The 22,763-nt window shown below is 27.5% G+C and overlaps 1 protein-coding gene across 1 annotated transcript in view; it reads right to left on the reverse strand.

Annotated features, from left to right (window-relative positions):
* LOC119669737 (PDF receptor) overlaps nucleotides 1-8,459 on the reverse strand; it is a 34,790-nt gene extending 26,331 nt beyond the window's left edge. Inside the window, exon 1 of the mRNA XM_038079749.1 lies at nucleotides 7,394-8,459. Coding sequence (XP_037935677.1) covers nucleotides 7,394-8,201 — 808 coding nt within the window. The 5' untranslated portion in view covers nucleotides 8,202-8,459. The remainder of the gene's footprint in view (nucleotides 1-7,393) is intronic.
* Nucleotides 8,460-22,763: the final 14,304 nt, after the last annotated feature.

The raw sequence follows: 22,763 nt of genomic DNA on the forward strand, positions 1-22,763 counted from the left end.
GTATGTACGCTTCTTACTCTATGTAGGTCAATGAATTTCACGATATCCTTGGACACAACGGCAAACTCAGCTCCTTTATTAGAAAGTGGCTGCGCTTTTTCATGTCGCATTGGCCACAAATGATTTAAGTGTATGTCGTTGACAGTGGAAGAGAAATTGTTTGGATTGTAATTTGATTTAAAAAGCAAAAGATATACAATTGTTGATATGCTTTTGTGTGCTTACAATACTCATACTACAAATGACAATTGCAATATTTGCACAAATTAATTTTAAAATCTAATCATGAATTGCATATTTATATTTCTACTGGATAAGAAAACAAACTTTAACGAAATCTCCAAACAAAAGATATTCAAATAAAATTCATTAGATATAAATTAAATATATACAATTACTCTTGTTTATGTTTATTTAGTAAATAGGTGAATTCAATTGCATAATTTGAATTTTATTTATTGAGTGTTTCATTTAAGGTTTATAATAATTTGCATTATATAAAACTCTTAAGCCTACTCTATAGACCACATTTTCCATTATACAATTCCAATACGAAACTATTCATTGCAAATGCAATTTTTATTGATTTTAAATAAATTTTAATTATTCATGCATTGTTGTTTATTGTCAGCACAGTAACAAGATTATTGAATATTTAGTCCAAATTCATATCCTGCGGTCAAATTAAACTGTGGGTACTTTAGCATATGTTTTGTACCCATGAATGAATACTGAAGTTGCTTGGACTTTTGCCACAAATATATTTTGCATAATTTAAAATGTCACTCATACGCCGAGGTAAAAAAAATTAAGATAAAAATTTAAATACGTATAGTAATATATGCAATTGCTTTATTAATAAAAGGGTTTTAAAGGGACAGTTTTTTAATATTTTTATGATCGCATTATATTGCATTTCAAACGAATTACGTAAACGTGTTACATAAAGCACTTTCACATTAAATTTTTTTCTCACTGCAGTTGAATGAAGCCGACATTTATGCAACTTCAAAGGCAAGACTTTAATCTCATTTCAAATATTTGCAGTCCAATGCAGTGTTCGTCGTGTTGGTTATATATGGTGGTTATACATATGTTGGTTATACATTTATAAAAATGTTGGTATTACTGAAATAAGATTTTTTCAAATTGGATTTATGTTGGTCTTTGCTATTATATACTCTATAGCTCTGTAATATTCTGTTTATACGCCTACTCATAAAAATTGTATAATGTGAAATCACATTCACATCATTTAAGTTAGATGGAATAAAAAAAGAATCAACACAAAAGATATGTGTATATGATGTATGTGAGTGAAATATAATATTACATCCTTATTTTTTTTAAATTAATATAAAAAAAAATTAATATCAAATATTTTTTAAAAGAGGTTTTTTCGAACAGTAGTGAACTACAACAACAAAAATTTTATTTCTTTATATTATTTTAATTAATTGAATTTTTGGCTGACCATATTTATTTATTTAAATATTTTTTATTTAAAAGCAATAATATACATATATTTTTTGATTACAATTGCGTTTATATATAGAATATTTTATATACATTCATCTTTTTCAAATTAATTTTATCAAGCCGTGAGTTAAATTAAAATACACTAACACACATTAAGTCTATCAATAGATCCGATGAGAATGATTCCATAAAATATTTAAGTGCATCCACAACTATGAGTGAATGATGATAGTTAAAAGGATATATAGTTTATCTAAATACCGTTAAAATTTTTGCTAATTTTTTTGATATTTATCTGCGACTAACTTATATTTAACGTCACTGTGTGAAAGTCGATAAAAAAAACAAAAATAAGCAAATATTAAATTCGATTGAAAATTGGCTATACAAGGACGGAGCACTTAAAGGACCCACGCACAGATTTTTCGTTAGTTTTGCTGATTCTATGAATTTAAAGATGAATTTAAAGACGATGATCAAGCACTGCCGCGAAAAAATGAATAAAATTTTTCAAAGTGCCTCATCGAAAAGAAAACTAGGATATCAAAAAATTACTAAAAAAACCAATAAATTCGAAAGGGAAGGTTTGATGAAGTATTAAGTATAAGTATTGAGTAGTTCAGCAATACAAGTATTTATTCAAGATTTTACATATAAAAAATGTTCAGATATAATCAACCATTGCAACTGATAATAATAATAAGAAAAATAATGTTAATAAGTAAAAATTACAATTCGGCTTGGAAGTAACTAGATAAGTTAAAGAGAGAAAATCAGGATTTCAGAAGAGTAAAATCAAGCAGTCATCCCATATTAAAAAAACTTTTGATTACAGTCCCAGATAGTCATTTAAAATATTATATGAAAGTTTGGCAAAGATTATACGGCAGAAATTGACAAGTTCTAATTGAACTCCGTATGACTTCTGATTGTGGTCCAAGCAGAAATTGATTATGAAAAGAAATTGTTTCGATATCAAACCGATAAATACATTTTAAAAATATCTTTGATGTTTTCGAAGGCTATTTTCCATAAACAAAAATAAAAACTCAAAAGGATAAACGATTTGTATATATTGAAGAATGAAGATTCACTTTTCAATAGTACTAGATGAAGAGACCTATCTGAATAATGGATTAAAGTCAGTGTTTTAATGGATTAAAGTTTCACACTAATAAAACCAACCGGGTACTTGATTTTAATGAGTTAATTCCTTATTTTAAAAACTGGAAAGTATAGAAACATAAAAGGTACTCTCCGCAAACCTTGTCAAAGCTTTGCACTACAAATCCGCTAGTGTTACACCCTATACTTCGCTAAGCCGAACATAGGGGCATCACCTATGATCCTATCTATAACTGCGGCTCTCGTAACTCTGATCACAGAGTGTATCACTAGTTCAATCCTCGCGCTTGTGCCATAACCCCATTCCCTCTACTACATCCATTGTACCTGCGCAACGCACATGCTTTCTGGCTAAGATAATGTTAAAGGAATGTTATTGCTTATAGAGACACATCGATGTTATAAATATTATATAGTTTATACAAATTCAATAGGGCGGTACGTAGATCTTAGATTAGTAATCGAATAATCACGAAGCTTTTGAGGAATACTTAAATTAGTCAGTAAGAAGGGTGGGACTATGCACAAATCCTCCAGCTATCAAAGAATAAAAGTGCCCAGATGCATTAACTCGAAAAAACTTAACATGAGAAATGTGTATTGTATAATATATTAATAAAGCTTCCTTTTTGCTTCCATTTTTACTACCGAATGTTCAACGCTTGTTTTTACTTCTTATTATTCAACTATTATTCTGTAATAGATAAATCTAATCCACTCGGTATTGAGTCTCTCGCTTAAATTTCTCTGTTCCGATTACTGAAATGAAGTTTCCACATTGCTGTGGAAATCTTCTCCATATCTTCACACAAAATATAAACATAAAAATGAACTTCATTAGTTCAATAAATCTTATTGTGCTGATATCTTATTTGTGATAATTCATTTATTGCTTTGACAAACTATAATATATATATACTTTGTTAAGGACATTTTTCGATTATGAAAAGGCACACTCCTTTTTGAAAATATCTATTTTAAGTAATCAACTTAAATTCAACTTTTAATTGAAGCTTTCACAGTTAAATTGAGTTCTAATAAATGTAACAGAATTTACAAAAAAAAAAAAAATTATTCTTGGAACATGTCTTCATAATGCATTTTCTATTTTCCAATAAAGAAGATACTTAAGATGCAGAGTGGCTCACCGAAGCCTTTTTAATGTATGCAATGAATATTGGCTTTGGTTTAATTTATTTTTATTTTTATTTTAATTTAATATAAAAATATACAAAATAGAAATTTCCAAGCTGGTCATTGGAATTAGCAAACATTTTGGCATTTGCTGGCTACTCCTTTACACAGAGCAATCTCACACGTGTCCTGCCACTTCCATCAGCTTACGAGGATATGCAAATATTTCCTGAGTTTAATTTAAATTTGATTAAACAAGTATTGATGGGCGAAGTTAAACCTACAGAGTCTGGTTGCATGTGTGTGAAGGAAATAAGCCAGCAACGTGTGTGTGTGTGTGTGTGGGTGTGCTGATAAATATGCAAGTTTCGTGCAAACAAATATAAAAACCAACTGCACAGCAGCAATAAAATTACTGTATAAACGAAACAATGCTGTTAACGTTACTGCTTCTCTTATTGTTGTTGCAACACCAACACACTCACAGTCCAGGCCACAGTGAACACTGCGCTTCCACAACTTTAAATAAAAGTTAAAGCTTTTGATCGTCTTTACTGTTGTGTTTACTGAATAAATTTTATGTAAGGGCAGGTCAGTGCTTTAATTGCTTATTTGCGCATGTATTCTCGTGTGTTGGTGTGTGTTGGTGTGTGTCAATAAACATGGAAAGCAATTTGGGCGCACTTACTAGAGTAAATACAGGGTTAAAAAATAATACCAAAAATAATTTAATTATTTTATTATTTTTATTGCAACTTACATTGGGTTGCCTTAAGGGATTACTTGAAAATTAATTTAATAATTATTAAAAGTTAAGACAAAAAAAATTTAAAAAGAGATGAAAGGTAAAGGTTAAATTAAAAGTTTAATTATATTTCACATATTCCAGAAATTTGAGTAAAAACTTTTATGATTAAACACAAAAGTTATATTAAATTTCATTTGATTATCTCAGAAAATGGGGTCCACTGCACAGTACCTTAATTTTTGTACGAATCGAATAATAGAACTTATAAATTGTCAGTGGGTGGTATTGTAATAATTCATTTTAATAATTTAAATGACGTAAATAGAACTTTCGTTAATTTGTGAATACCATATATTCTTGCAAGAAATATACTTCAATTTCTCCATGAAATGCGTTGGAAACATTAAATAACCAAAACAAAAATTATAAAACTTTCATAGCAAAGTAACAAAACTCCAGAAAAATGTGCGAACATAAAAGTCAAGTACGGTTTTGGGTCAGTTGGTTGAGGTGCGCTGACTCTGAGCTTCAAATATGGCAGGACCCGAGTTCGATTCCATGTACTTGCAGTCTCAAAAATAATACTTTACGAATACTTAAATACAAGAATTATTTCCCAGGCCACTGATGATGGGAATTTGTCAATATTTGAAACACCTGTATGGTCAGACAAAAATTCAATTAATTAAAATAATATAAAATGAGTTTTAGTTGTTGTAGTTCACTACTGTTTGAAAAAACCTCATTAAAAAATAATTTCTAAAATTCATAATAAATGATATATTATAGCTAATGTTTATAATGTATTTTTCGATGCCATCAAAAAGAATACAATATAATTATAAACAATTTATTCTAGCTAATATTTATAATATATGCTCAGGTGCAATCAAAAATAATTCAATAGAACAATGAATGCTGTATTCTAATAAACGCTAATCCTTATAATATATGTTTGGTTGCCATCAAAAAGAACTCAAAGGAGAGTCTATTTAAGAAAACATGAATATAATGCATTTAACACATTCGACTACAGTGTTAAGTATATTGTTGAAGTGATTAATCAAAATTGAAAACAGTTTTTTTTCTTACGCTTCTTCATCAAAAACTCATTAAATATCTTACTCAAGTCATTGACCTTTTGTTTGCGTTTATTATAAAAAAAAAACTATAATAAAATATAAAAAAAAAAAAATTTTATAAATGAATATATTTTACAAAATTTTTATATACTATAACACGAATTCTATTTCGACTTGCAAAAGAAATAATTATGAACAATTTTTAAAATCCTAACACTTAATTTTTAATAATCCAGTGAGTTGATAGAGCATTGCAGAAAACATTTTATTATAGATCAGATGCATAAAAACACAGCAGAAATAGAAAAATCATTTAAAGATAAAAACGTATACGCAGCGGTCTATTTGGACGTTGTTTAAGCATTCGGTAAAGTATAGCATGAAGGACTCATCAACATACAAAAATCTCATCTTCCACTCCAGAGTACGGTGGACTTATAAAGTCGTACTTAACTCGACTACACTTTCGTTTAAAACAAGAAAATGCGTACTCCATTCTGGAAAAAATCAAAGCTGACATACCCCAAGAAGGCTTTCTCAACACACCTCCATACCATACCGAAACCTGCAAAATTAAACTAGGTGCAATATGAAGATAGTTTAAAGGTTTCGAGTTTAAGAATTTTTTTTCATAATTATATGTAATTTAGCCCTGCCCTGTGCTAATGCACAAACGAGATAGATTCCTGAAAATGTACATTCTTAAGAAAGAGGCACCAAAACTCTGTAAATTAGGTTCTATACTACTATTTATTTACTATTTATTTATTTATCAACTTATAGATATTTCAAGTTATAGATGTTCGAGGAATAAACGTTTGACTATACTTCAAAATTTTTTGCTATATCTCTTAATGATAAGTTAAGATGGTTAGAGCACTCAAAATAAAGCATAAGGAACTCAATCTAAAGGCTACAAAGGAAGGACTGGAAGATTAAAACTCTCCATATAATATAAATTTATACTTTATAAACGAATTCCAAATCCTATAAGGTTTTTGTTACACGAAATTGCACCTTAAAAATCAAATTAAATAAGCAAAATAAAATTAAATAATATTTTGTTTTATTATGTGATTAAATTTGATATATATATATATATATATATATATATATATATATATATATATTGTGACAAATTCCAATTCAAAAATTTCACAAATTTTGATTTCATGTGATAATTTAAAAAGTATTTATTTATTATAAAACAGCAAGACTTTAAAATTTTTGAGACCCCAGAAGATTTTAGTAAAACCCAACAAAACAACATTTGTCCATTATGAACCCAAAAACACATTCCATTATGGATTTAATAATGAATATTAATAAAATAAATATGATAACAATTAAAAAGTATTTACTTTTCAATTACTTGTTTAATAAGAAATTGACTTCACATTTGATAATTAGTTACTTTACAACACAATTAACGTCACTCATACGCACAGTGGCACACATAAAAACTTTTCGTATTCATGTTGCCGGCACCATGGTTCCCTTTTCAGACTACCAATTAGGCAATTCAAACTAAATTCAAATTAATTTATATATGAGTAAATACAATTTGTGCCATACTTTGTCCTTTAGATTGCACCATTCAATTTGTACACTATCAAACCGAATGCCAACACTGAATGAAATTACACATTTCCAAGAGAGAAAGGCAAACGATTTAATATTATTTCCAACACCGGAAACAATTTTCAGTAATTTTAAAATTTGAATTGAGTGCAATTAAAAGCGAATCAAATAAATGCATGTGAGTGCGTTCAAATAATGGCAATAACTCCTACATCCTGATTTATGCACTAATATGCCCACTTACCTTGCTGGGGCTGTGTATAGTTCGCAAATAAGGCTGAGCAATTTTCATAGCTTCGAATTGCCAGGCGGTAGGTCGGATATATAATGCTGGGTGCTGTCGTTAGTGCACTCGTATTTAGTGATGTAACCGTTGTCGGTATTGCAGGTGTTGCAGTGATGGACGTTGCTGTTGTTGCTAGTGATGCTGCTGATGAGTCTATTGGTGTTGTTGCAGCAGTAGTCGTAGTTGCTGCTGCTATTAATGCTGTTTTAACTGTTGTTAAATGTGAACGCAATATTGCAGTTGTTGTTACATTTGGTAACAGATCAACAATACCATTTTGATTTATTGTTGCTGGTGTCGTATCTGCTATGCTAAGTGTAGTTGTATTCGGAGTTGTAGTTACTGGTAGGATTGTTGTTGCTGCACCATAGCCATTCTCATCGGTCACATTCTGAAAGTACATATATAGCACGCGGGTGACATTTGTTCGTATAGATGTGATTGTTGCTGCTAAATTGTTGGCATTGCTGATGCTTAAAAATTCATTGCTGTCATTTTCATTTGTACTGTTTTCGTTGCCGATGGCATCATGTAATAATTCAGTTTCACTTGTGTAATGTTCGTTGATATTTCTTTTTGCCAATAGTGACATTGTTTCAGTTTCTGATGGTATTGTTGTTGTTGTTGAATCGATGGCTTTGCGTATGATGCGTTTAATTGTTGTTGGAATTACGGATAGTTTTGCTGTCGAAATATTGGGATTATCGTCAGTTTCCGTTTCCGCTGTTGTTATTGTCATTGTGTGCGATACGTAACATTTATACATGAATAAATGCCATTTTTATCCTTCTTTGTTTATCTACTTTACTTTTATTAATGAATTTATTTCCGGCTTGACTATTCGTTTGTGTTATATAGTAGGGATTTTGAGTATTGGCACCTTTTTTCCTCTCAGTGTTAAAAGCTAACTAAAATATCGCTCGTCATAAATTGACATATCAGTTGTTTTAAAATAGTATTTGTTAGTGTATGTTGACACTTTCAGGTAACAAGAATAAGGCTTCCTTAATCCAGGTATTTTATATATTCCGTTTTATCTGCAAGTTAGAAAGATATAATTTTAAAATAAAAAAAATTATTTAATATAGAATATATGATATAGTATGAATTTTTTTTATATCTAGGTATATTATTAAATATATATCTATGTTTTCAAAATTATGGGTCGACACTAAATACATTCTGTAAATTTTTAGATTTTTCAACTGTAGCAACAATTTAACTATTAATATTATTAGTTATTTGAATATAGTTAAATTTAACAGAAAATCAAAATTTAAATATGGTTTTAAAGTTTTTTCTAAAACGAAATTGTTTATTTGCAAATTTTGATAATTTATCTTATGTATATTTGTCTTAAAATATTTAAAAAAAGTTTAGAATAAGTTGAAGTTAGATTCTTGGAGATTTCAGAATATTAAGTTATATGTGTAATCGTTGATGAATTCAAAAAAATTTAAGTAATTTATTTAAAATTACTTAAAAGATAAAATGAATCCTTCAAAATTAATCGCTTAATAGCACATCGCAGAAAATATGGAATACCGAACTCAATCAAAACGGTAGAGCATATTAATTGCAAATGTACAGTACTGATGAGACTAAAACCAAAATATTCCTAAGCGATCAATGTCAAGAGTTTAAATAATACCATGGAATAAGGAGTTGCCAGACTGCTGCAATTCATTAAGAATATGTCACTCTCCTTTGAACTAACCATTTATTATAAAAGTAGACGTGAAAATTGCTCAACAGCCGGTACTCAGTCCTATTGTACCAGTACCAGAACTGACCATTACCTTTGTAAATGATTTTTTTTCCTCCGTAAGTCTAAGTGTCTAATTGGTTCATGTGTGGGTCTTTAAAGTCCTTTTTAACCACGTTTTGTAATAAAAATAAAACTTATTTTTAATAAAACTTATAAGCTAACTGCTTTTAGTGGTATTTTGTAGTAGTAGGTTATTGTAGTAAGTTAAAGATAGAAAGAATATTTATTAATTCAATTCAATTAATTAAATTAGTAATAATAATGAAAAAGAACGTATCAACTACATTTAAAAATTATAATAAACTTTGATAGTAAATTATTTCATAAGACTAATATTAAAAGTTGTATATTGTATTGCACTTCATGTTTTTGAAGTGATGTGATAAAATAGTTTTGCATCACAAAAATAATATTTAATAATGAGTATAATTAAAAAATAATAAAAAACTAATTATTTAAATTAGTAAATTTATTTCTCATGTGAAAATTAGTAAATTTCTAACACAATTAACATCACTCATACGCACACAAGCACTCATATTCAAATAGCTGATACCATAGTTTCCTTTTGAGACTGCCAATTAAGCAATTAAAATGAAATACAAATTGATGCAAGGATGTGAAATTTGTGTCATCCTTTGTCCTTTAGACTGAAGCATGAAGTCGAAACAATCGTTTCATTGTACCTCAAATTTTGACTTGTATAAATAATTAATGTTGCGAGAGTCGTAGAGTGTTTCAAAAAAGAAAAAAATAGTAAATAGATACCTGATTCTAAGAAGGAAATATTGGTGGTAGCCATACTATAGCTTGATATATACAAATCTCAAACATTCAGTGTTTTATTTTTCGAATTTTTATGAAAACTTCTTCATAAAGTGAAGTATATATATGTACGGCAAATAGACGCATATTTCAAATTAACTGAAGTCAATATCTGCTTAAGTAATACTCTTTACTGTAAAATATTACAACCAGAAAATTAAATAATGAACACTTCAAATAAATATAACAATAATTTATTCCCTAATTAGTAATAATAGTAATAAAAGTTAGTAATAATAATATTGCAAAGAGAAAACATTTCTGATTCATTAGAGAATAAATGCCATTTTCGAATGGTGAATCTGGCGTAACTTTTTCAATGAAGATTTATTTCAGTGCAATTTTAATTTCTGATTGATAAATCTAGAAATGTATAACACTTTAGATTAATTTATATTACACTAGATATTTTACCAAATTAACAAGATTACTCTACAAAAAATAACAGTTTTATATGATAAAATATACAAGTCCCACTTGATAAATATAGTGGGACTTAATTCGATATATGTATTTATGAAAAATATAAATTTCAACTAATACTACTTTAAAAATGTAAGATTATTCTAAAATTTTATGATTGTGTAACAATACTCGACAGATCGAGGATAAATCCATATTATCTCCCACCGTGTGGAAGTGCTGACAACGGCCAACACGCGCCTTCCGAACCCAACCTAACCTAAATCCATATTAAATCCACATTTACCAATTGAAAACACCATTAAAGACTGTTCTGTAATTTATTAGGCACAGTATATTTGACAGATGACATGGGGTCATGATATATTAATTATTCAAAGCAAAGAAAGAACTTTGAGTCACAAAAAACTCGTAATTGATTTTAAAACAATTGTATATTGTTAGTTAAATCAAAAAAATTATTCTTTCAATGATTTTAAAATTTGCGTATGAATGAAAAGTATTTTTAGAATGTACCATAAGAGCAATAGTTTTATATCGACATCTAAGAGATATAATAACTTGAATTCTATTATTTTAAAAGCCATAACTTTTTTAAAAAATATCAGTAAAGGATTAATCTTACCAAAGCAAATAATTTTCAATAGATAATAACAATAAAAATTTATAAGAAAACATTAAAAATATAATATTCCGCTAAAGGACAGATTTGCAGAAAGATAATATTTTGTTTTTTATTACCTTTGATTTTGTAACTAATTATTCAATTATTTATTTTTAAAAATTTCATCAAACAAGTAAATAATCTTAATCTATTAATCTTAACTTAATCTATTTGAAAACCTTCTCTTATAAGAGAGAATATTTGTGATCCATTAACTAATGGAGTTTTGTATAATAATCACAGTCAGTCACTGTGATATGCATACAAATGATGCGTACACAATATGATATGATATTCATGCATACATACATACTTAAATTATTATAAGTTTTACGTATTTAAAATTTTAATGAAATAATTTAAGTACAATTAAAAAAAATTTTCTAAAAATTTTTAAGCAAAGTTTAAAAGCAGCTTATTATGTTTTATATAAAAGAAAATATTTTTGCATAAAATGAATATTACTAAAAGTACATGTCACTGTTTAAAACTTATTTAATTTTTATGTCAAATAAATAAATGCACTGAGAAGTTCTTTTTATGGCATTAAATTTTATGCACAAAAAGTTAGAATATTATTTATTATAAACAAATGATTACAAAATTATTAAAATTAAAAATTATTTTTATTCTATGACAAGAAATTTAAAATTTTTTTTTTACTCAACTGAATTAATTAAATAATATTGTATTAATTATATAAGAATTTTTACCCTGAAGATGAATGCAATACAGAAGTGAACGCAATTTAATTGGAATAATCAACATAAGTCATATATGTTGAGCAACATGTTGCAGTAGTAATAACATTTGATTTCAGCAGATTATTCAATATTCACAAAGGTTTAAATATGTCGTTTAAGACAGTAGTGCGGTTAAGTAAGCCTTGAGAATGGACAATATGTTTGATTGCATAAACAAATAAATCTTAATTAAAGTTTTCAGATATAATTAATAGTTACTGAGAAAATGTAATAATTTGATTTTGGGAGACTTAATTACTTGTAATATTATCTTGTAAGTAGTTTAGTTTGAAAATTCACACCTCAGTCATCTATTTGTTGATGTAAATCGTAATAAATAGTTCTTAATATTTCGTAGTATCCAAAGGAATGTAATCCGCAAAGCACCTGTTAAAATTCTCTCTATTGCTTTCGTTTAATTAATTAAAGATTTTTGACTTAAGCGTTTCATATTTATATTTTTCTTATCCGTTTAAATGATTTTGATCATATTTCTTAAAATAAAAAAATTCTTATAATCAATATAATAAGTGTAGTGAAACTAAATCCATTATTTTTGCATGAAATTACAGCCTTATTTAACAAAGTTAGAATGATTCGATTTGGATAACTTGAAGGTAATTTCATTATGCCTATCTAAGCCAATAGGGACGATTGGCAAAAAATTTAGACAGGCGATTTTCACAAGCTTCTATTGAAGCAAATTCTTCACCAGAAAAACCATTCGCCATGAACAGAAACAGATGGTAATCACTTGATGCCAGTTTATAATCTGGACTACAAGGTGGATGCATAAGAACTTCCCAAACAAGGTTTACATATTTTCAAACAAAAGTGAGTCCACCAATTACCAAACTATCAAAAGTTTGTTTAGTAAAAAATCTTTAACATCTCAAATCTTATACCATCTAACGTAACCCGATCGGATTTATCGGGTTAAAAAACCATTCTATTTAAAGCAGTTTCATATATTTGCACAACATGACCAAGCAAGCGAAACCACAGAATATTATTACAATTACTATGATATAGCTTATATAGCAATCAAAATTTAATAATTTAATTTAATTTGATATCTGTTATTATTGTGAATGGTATTATAGATCTTCTGAAAAATTTTCGATTCCTATGGTTATATTATCTTCTCATCAATATTGGTCACTATCTAATCTTATGTACTACACAGCAGGAGAGACATAATAACGAAATCTTGGAGCTTGATTATTGGTTGTTGAAAAAGTTTTATTTTTTAATTTGATAGCACAAAGAATTATTTATTGATATGTTTATTTCTAATGAAAACTCTAGACTAACGTCAATTAAATTTTATTATTTCAGCGACTTTCAAGACCGAATGAAACCAAATGCATATTTTTATAGCTTTAGACTCTAACTTTTAGAAAAAAATTTTAAATTTTAGTATTTTATTCTCTTCTCTTCTATGATTGCACATTTTATTGCATTAATTTTGAAGTTTATTATTTACTAACTCAATGTACTTAATCCTTCATTTATCATTACTACTTTAATGATATTATATTTATCAACTTCTTTTTAATTTTTTTAAAAAATAGAAAGCAATATTCCAAACAAAATGCCAGAGAAACCCGTCAATTTTGTTGCAACTTAAGAATTTCAACTGTCATAAATGCTAAGTTTCTTTAATTAAGTTTTCAAATATAATTAAAATAAAATTATGAAGCTCAATTTTTTATTTTTATAATATTTTGCTTTATCTTAACCAAAATCTTACATCATACAAAATATGTATAAAGAAAATATCTGAAAAAATCATTGTAAATTCATAAGATTTACCTTCAGATTATTTTACTAAGCTGTTCGAAGAGGTTTTCTACTTTTACTCAAAGTTTTCTATTTTCACAGATTTCATTCAATTTTTATGTGTTCTTTTAGTTTTTGTTTAAAGTTTGGATATGTTTCCGAAATAATATATTTCAAAGTAAGAGTTAAAGCTAAATACGGGTTTGTTTAAGGATTACCTAAGTTTCAATTGAATATGTGTCAAAAGTATTGAGTGTTGCACTTAACTTTTTAGATGCATTTATTTATACAATGAAATCGAACTAAAAAGCTTTTTGATGAGTATCTTTCAGTTCACGACTAGAATTTTGATGGGTATGTGATATTTTTAATGTTGTTTTTGTTTTTTGCTATTTTATGTCTTATATTTTACCTCACAAGGTTCGTCCTTAGGGTTTTGGGCATTTATCTAGTTGCCCACTTTATCATTGGTGTAATGGTAATTGTACGAGTATTCACTTGATACATTTGTTGAAGTTCTATCTTGAGGTGTATAATTATTAGCCTTGGTTAAAATTATTATCGGAATATCAAAATTTTCGATAGAATTTTTATTTTATCAAAATATCTGGAATTTCTACTTTTAATAAGAATATCTTTCTTATTTCATTTTCATGCACTGAAGGCGAGCGAATCTTTAAATACGAGCCTATTTGAATAATAAGTGATGTTATTTTGACAGTTTTTGATGTATAAATATCTACTAAAAATTTAACTATCATCACTTATGTGATATTTTATAACATTTTATATATTACTTTATACAAATCCCATTGAAACTTAGTAATTAAAAATAATTTGATACAAGTAAAGTGATTAAGCTAAATGGTGAACAATTGTCAATACTTGACAAATTTGTCAAGTTCACAGAATAGGAGATAAAAGTCTATAAAAGCTACAAAAGTTATATATACATACATATTTATTGTTGAGTGTTTAAAACAACAGTCAGCATAAATTCTCGAGTTGTATGCTTTGCGTTCGTTGAAAATGTAAGGTCATAGTTGAGTAGACGATCATCAACAACATTATCGGCAATACAACCGATGTCCGGTCTAGGCTAGAAATGTTTTATTTTAATAGCTGGAAGCATATAAAAATTATTACCATATAATGATGAAGGAATGTCACTGTAAATAAATATGCAGATTTATATAATTCTCAATAAGTTTGTTAAATTCCATCTATATCAAACTTCATATTTATTCAGTCTGGTGATGAAATATATGGAAATGTTAATATAGAGTTATCACAGTTATCACAGTCTGCGTCTTTATTGCTAATACAAATTCGAGCAAGTATTACTATTATCTGTTGGTAGTTATTTGAACCAAGATGTTAATTAATGATAAGCAATACAATTTTTTGGAGTATAATTTAAATATAGCATATTGTGCCCCACATATGTTGATACATATCGAACCTATAATATTCTAAAATATTAAAAAACTATTTTTAAATTCCATTAACGAATCTATAAAATATTATGCACTATAAACATTAAATGGTCTCAATATCGATTTAACTTAGAGGTTACTGTACCTAAAAACTACAAGATTTATATTATATATAGGTATATATTATGTATGTACATATATAAATTTATTTTAATTAAGACCTAGGTTTAGTGTAACATTTATTTATTTGTTTTATTTTGAAGTTAATATTTTATTGTATATATATATATATATTGTATGTACATATTGTATGTATATATTCTATATATATTCATGATTGGTTAGTTGCAGTAGCAGGTCATCAGATAACTTCCACATACCTCAATTAGATTTTTTCGCTGTTTTGCTACCACATTCCTAGCAAGAACCCCTAAAATAAAAGAATATAGACGAAATCCATCTAGTCGAATTTAGTTAATTTAATAGGTGTGTCGTCTTTACCGATAAACTGTCAAAGAAATACCTTCCTAAAAACCTATATCACCTGAATGTCAAAGCTAGGCATTTATGGTTTCTTTCTTCTGCAAGTTTTCACAACTTCTGCATTGAGAATAATAAGGAATGCGCAGTTTTTCTGAATGTGTTTCTATACACCAATGACCAGAAAGAACTGCAGTAGGCCTTGCAGTGTTCACACGACCTCTTTTAATGAGTTTCCAGGATCTAGTTTTATTTCTTCCCTTCGATGTTTCTATGCCCAGAAACTCAGATGAGGGTAATGTCAGCTAACCAGTTTAGCTCGTCGATTGTCGTTTTACATTTTTTTACTATATGTGATTTTATGATGAAGGGTTTTGATTGCTGGCTGGTAATTTATCGACATGCTTCTCTAATTGCTAAAATTTCGGCGATTCATATATTTATTATATTATTTATTTATTTTTATTTATAAGTCATTATTATTTAAATTATATATACAAAAATAAATTTGGCAACACAATATATATTAACACAAATTATATAATATTATTAACATTTTTGGATTTTAAATTTCTAAATTTTTTATTTAGTAATTCTTTTTGTTTTCAAAACGAAAAGTTGATCCTTGCCATTTAACCTGTGCACTACTTCCGTTCACATCATTAGTTTCTCATGCATGGATTGAAATTGATTTGAAATTTAATTGTGTGCTCTACTGTTTTTCATTTGTTCAATTTAATTTCACTCAAAACTGCCAAACTACTGTTAAATCAATTATGAAGCTCCAGCAGTGTGGGAAGAACGAAGTTTCTCAGAATTCCTAATCAATTTTCATTAAATCGAACGAGTGACATTATATAGTTTTCGACACATACATTAGGGAATATATGCTTCTGTTTTTCAATTATTGGATTGTCTGCATTATTGTGAGTAATAAAAAAAATTTCTAAAATTATATTTATCTAAATACACTTTTTATACTTTTTAATATACTTTTTAAGCTTAATCAAGTTTAATGATTAGCAAAATTATTAATCAAAGATAAATACATAATGATAAACTCAAAAGGATATGATGGAAATTAAAACCGATATTATATAGTTGCATAAATTTAAAATAATAAATGCAGAATAAACAACAAAGAATAATAAAGAATAAAGAAAGAATAATATTAATTATTTATATACTAAGTAATACGAATAAAATATTTCTGACATTTATGTTCCACCTTCACGATATTGTTTAGTGCAATTAGAAACTGCAAACTTTTTCGAAGGATTTGGTTGGAAAAAATAGAACAGAATTTTATCCTAGATAGTCCATAAAAAATTATGTGCAATGATTAAAACATTTCTATTGTGGCGTTAGATTAAGTATATCTAGCAAAGTAACCCACTTGTTGGAATATTACACCTATCACAGAAAAAGATTTCCTTGCTGAAAGGTCATCTTGTATCCTATAAAAAAATAATATAAGACTTGAGTAGAGCCAGACATCAGAAAAATTTAAATCTGACGTATAGATTAATTTGAACATAATTTGAACTTCAATTTAATTCTGTTCTGAGCTATATGAATTTTAAGATTTGAGAAGTAATTTAATTGATTATAATAACTTAACTAAATTAAATTCAATCAATAAATAATTAATTATTAATAACTAATTATAGTTAATGATTTAATAATTAATTATCTAAAAAAATTTTATTAAATGTTTTTTATTTTTAAATTTATTTGCCGTCAAAGCAAAGCACTTAAAAGCCTTGCGGAATTTCGGGACTGATTTCTGAGCAATAATACTCGTAATCGCTATTTATCAACTTTTCTTCCACATTAGTAGAAAGCAAAAGCTAAAACTAATAACTTCTATTTTGATTTGTGACCCCGAATTCGATTTTAAGTCAAAGAGCTGGGTTCACAATATCTTTATATCTCTGGTTTTAATTCAGAATATGAGTGAAGACCCCAAGGCTCATTTATAGTGATGGAATAAAATACAAAATAATTTTCAGACTCTCTAAAATCTTTTCGATATTGGTAACTAAATCGAAATCGAATGTATTTTTTCTATTTCTAGCAAATATAATGTATTGGTTACATATCCTAATGCAATTTCTGGAGCTTCTACTAGATCTCTAACGATCAATCAATGATTAATCAAATCATATAATGCATTTTTGCTATAACTTACGATGTCGATTTATGTTTCGGGCATCATTCTTGTGAATCAATTTCATTTACTTAATAAATTCACCACTCTAATATGAGTTTCCATTGTCGTTAAACAATTCTTTTCAATCAAAAATTAAATAAATATTTAGAGTATTCTACGAAATCTTAATTACTCACTTAAGATCTAGACTATTTTAATGCTCATACAACTTTCAAATCTCACTTAAAGGTATTCCATACATTCTTAACTCTACGAAACACGTTGACTGAAAAAGCTTTATGAAGCTATTTCCCAAGAAAATTAGACATAATTTATTGATATACTAAATTTAAATGCAGTCATTAACACAAAATGTTTTGACAAACCTGACAAATTCAACAAACTGACAATTTGTCAGGAAGCTTGACAAGTGACCTAATATAGAATCCGATTCTATCAATAGCTCTTGACAATTTTTTTTTTAATTTGTCAGATATCTTGTCAACTGCTAAATTGCTGACAGTTAAAAATTAATGAGAAATGTGCCAAATTGATAGCAGATACCAAAAAATAATTAAAGAAGTATTGAACTTTATACAGGCAAGTAAGAAAAAGCAAAAGCACAAATGAACAATTATTAATGAATAATTAATAGGAGTTCCAAAAAACAATAATATGTGTTTGTGATTTCAATAGCGATAAAGGACAAATGTTAATGTAATAAACAGACGGAACCAGTATTAAGAAATGAAGGGTGTACCGATTCCAGAGAGCAAGCGATATTTTGTTTTAATATAATCTAAGGTTTTTAATGACAGTATGATTATTAGCAGCAAATCTTGAGTAGAATTTGTTTAAGAATCAATAATGGACTCATTCTGAATGTGACAACTTATTCTAAATGTGACTTATTATTGAGACAGAAGTAAGACTATTTAGTAAATAATATTTTGAACTAAAAAAATGAATCGATTTCTAGTCATATACCTACATATATAAAGCCCATTTATTGAAATTAGTACACAAACGATAGTCAAGTGATTTCAGTTTTTGCACCATTTAAATATTATGAAGACGTAAACCAAAATCCTTGTTTACAAACTCCCATAGAGTCTGTAAGTTAGAGTTTCGCATAAGCTAATGGGGGATGACGCCCCCTTTTGTGTTATTGGGGCCGTAAATGGAAGCGATAAAGTGTTATTAAAAATTGGGTGAGTGTTGAAATGATTTACTTGTGATTTTATTCTACTATTTTAAAATTTAAAGTGAAATGAAAACTTACAGTTTCCACTAAAATGCTAAAGAGCATCTTCATAATTAGTTTAAATTTTTTAATCGGTTTATCTGAGATAATTGCTAGATAATCTTAACTCCAAAATTAACGAAATGCTCTGTTTACATTATTTATTTTGTAAATTTTTTAGTTGTAATTTAACATCAGTTATGAAATTGAATTGAAAATATTATATTTGGTAGAGAGGTTTCCAAAGGTAGTTAACGACAACAACGAAAACTTTTGTTATATTATTCTTTTGTAGATACATTATTTATTGCATGCTTTCATGTTATACTTTCTTGTCTATAAAACCTAATCTAGAAACGTATTATGGAGAAAGTCATCAAGTCATGTCACTCCACGATTTGCACAAATTAGACTATTTTTTTTTATTAAAATTATAATAAATTTTTATATTTACAAAGGTTGAATATAAATTTTTTACCTTAAACAAATTATTTGATATTATTTCAAATATATTCAATTACATTTACTTACAATATCCGAACTTTACTTATATGCACTCTATTATACAACTTATTCATTACTATAAAAGGGTTATAACTTTAATTTGAAAACTTAAATAATAATTAAAAAATAATAAGAGCAAATTTTGACATTGGGTAATTAAATTTGTGTTTAATTTTAATTAGCACAAATTTTTTTTTTTTTTATATAAAATTTTGTTGGAAATAAGATTCAAACTTATGTTGGCTTTTTTACAAGAATGTTACACAAAGTCAATAGAAAGAATTTTAGAAAGATGATTCGCGAAAAGAAAAAAATAAATAAAAAAGCTGATTTTCTGCACATATTTTTGACTAAAAAAAATGTACTTAAGTATAAAGGAGCGGAAATTAAGTACAGAAAATAACAAGGAACGTCAGCAGTTGCGAACACATAAAGAAATTATAAAATGTGGTAGCAGCTACAACAACTTGGTTTATTATATTCTTTTTTGTAGAAGAGATGCCGGAGGCATATTTGGCAACAGAAGCCAGTAGATTGCATGGAAACCAACCGACCCAATTTTCTTGTCTGCACAAATTGTGTTTTAATGCAGCAAAAACAGTTACGCTTGACAGGATAAATACTCTCAAAGGAATCTATTAAAGCTTAAATTAATTCTTATACGAGTCATAAGTGCAGTCGGGGTGCACTATGCAACTTGCATCGGTCGCATTGCAAGTAAAAATGCAAGCATTTTTAGCATTTCAGCATTTTATATGAAAATAGCGTCCTCGTTCTGTTGTCCTTTGACATACAAAAATTTCACTACAAACTATAATAGTTCATAACTATATTTAGCACACTCGCCTTATATATCAACTTCATAATATTACTTATACCTGCACATATTATAATATAGTTTGTGTTAGTATTTATAAAACTAACAAGTATAATAGTAGTGTTTGCTTAATCATGTAGTTCAAAAATTTCTTAAATATTTATATTAAAGATTTTTGCATAAAATTTAAAATATTTGCTTCTATCTAACAAACTGCAAATTTATTGCAAAATGGTATAAATACTGGTACACTGATTTCGTAACCCCCAGAGCATTTGAGTTTTAAATAAATTCTGAATATTTTCTCAGACAGATTTTTTTATGAACAGTAAAATTGGTTTTAATTGAGCTACCAACGCATTAACTACTTTAAGCTACGCAATCCACACTGCCAACGTTTCACTTTTCCCATTTCATCTCGAAGAGCTAGGCAGTTTGTGTACTCATCTACGAAGTAGTTGCTTATCCTCCGCTACGGAAAATTTATGTTTTCCCAGAATATCCTAACGGTGTGGTAATGTCCGTTTAACCCATTTCTACTGTTTGCCATAGCCGCTGATTATGCAAACTATTACATCCAATCTCATTTAAAAGCCTTTCTTTGTATTTGCATAGTGGCACATAAATTTTGTGCTGAAATTTATGCAATTTTCTGCTACTTCACTCCTTGGCATATGCAACATGTACTCATAAATCATGGATAGTTTTTAAATTAAAATATTCTGCCTTCAACATTTTATTTTTTTTATTTTTTTACGTGAAAATTTATTCTTTTATTTATTGTTTATGCAAATTAATTTAATAAGTGTTAAATATGCGAGATAAATGCCAACAAAAAAATATAATTGAATAATTAATTTAGTCACCATTATTGGCGTTAATTTTTAATTTAGTTATAATTAAAATATTATTATTATGAAATTGTATGAATTTTAAATATTAATTTGTGTATTTGCCTTAAGGCAGAAAATTTCAATCATATTTAAATTAATTTCAATTAAAATTTTAAGAAATCTTTAGGTACACATTTTTTAAACATAATGAAATGAATGAATTATATATAATGAATTTTCTGTGTTATTAAATATGAAATTTATTTATCGAGGCAAAATCTTTGGCGAAATTTAAAGTCAGTCCTTGGGTACACATTTTTTAAAAATTATGAAATAATTTTCTATGTTATTTAATATGAAATTATTTATGAGGGCAAAATTTTTGGGTACACTATTTTTAAAAGTAATAACATAATTTTCTATATTATTAAGAGTGAAATTACTTATGTTGACAAAATCTTTAAAGAATAAAATAAACATGTTTAAATTAACAAAAATTATTACTATATAAGTTCAAAAACACTAATTAATAAAGAAGCATAGCATAGTCGTTATATTCTATTTAAAATAAGGGATTATATAGTATTTCATGGTCATTATTTTGGTAGTACTATTTCAGTCAAATAAAAACTATTACACAGAAATATTTTGTTTTTATATTGGTGTCATGCTTACAATCGGCTATTAGCAGATTGGAGCTCCGTCACACCCATGGGCCAATATCTACCTTGGTGGGTAAAAACCGATACCCTCAGCACATCACCAGTTATCCAACACATCTACCCGGGTGAATTCAATTCTAAATTCCAAAATATCACAAAAATTTTAATTTTGCAAAACACAAAAATTACTATAATCTAAAAATGATTAAAATAACCAGGTATCCTCTTTCTACGTGTTTATGTGCCCATGAGTAGGAGGGAGCTCTAGTGTGCTAATTGGCGAGTGTTGGCCTAGACACCAAATTAAAAGCAAAATTTTTGAAATATTATATATACTTTTAAGAACTGAATAAATATTAATCCATTACATGTTTCCGATTTGATAATACCTTTTCAATAATATACCTACTTCAAACAGAACTGGTATCTAAAACATCACATGCAGAGTTTAAGAAGTTTTATTTTATATAATGTATCGCTATGCAATTGTTGTGTTCATTGAAATCACGAAAATTTTCCACAAAAAAATTACAATTTTCTGCTTCGAATTTTCATCAGTATTGCGGATCGATTTTTGCTTCTAGAATATATCTAAAAGTCACTATAGAAAGATAAGCACATACACGAAAAATCACTGTTTGCATCATTCTAAAATTTGATTTGAAAGACATATAAGACTCATACTTAGGTCACGAAAGGTTCACAACGTGTCAATATTTTTCGCCACAACTACATGTTTATCAATTTTTTGGCATAAAACTAAAGATTTGGATATGGACGATATATGGTGTTTGCAAGACATTCTAACACCTTGATTTTGACCTTGTTGTGCGAAAATATTTCCAGATGCTAACTTTAAAGTTTTGGGTATATAAATTCCCCACCAAAATCATGTAAATTATCACGATTAGACTTCTTTGTGAATGTACACAAAAGATCATAATTATCCGGACTATTCTCAAACTCTCCACGCTTTAAAAAATATTTTACAACCAT

Source organism: Teleopsis dalmanni, chromosome 1 (genome assembly GCF_002237135.1).
Source record: "Teleopsis dalmanni isolate 2A chromosome 1, ASM223713v2, whole genome shotgun sequence".
NCBI classification, from domain to species: Eukaryota; Metazoa; Arthropoda; class Insecta; order Diptera; family Diopsidae; genus Teleopsis; species Teleopsis dalmanni.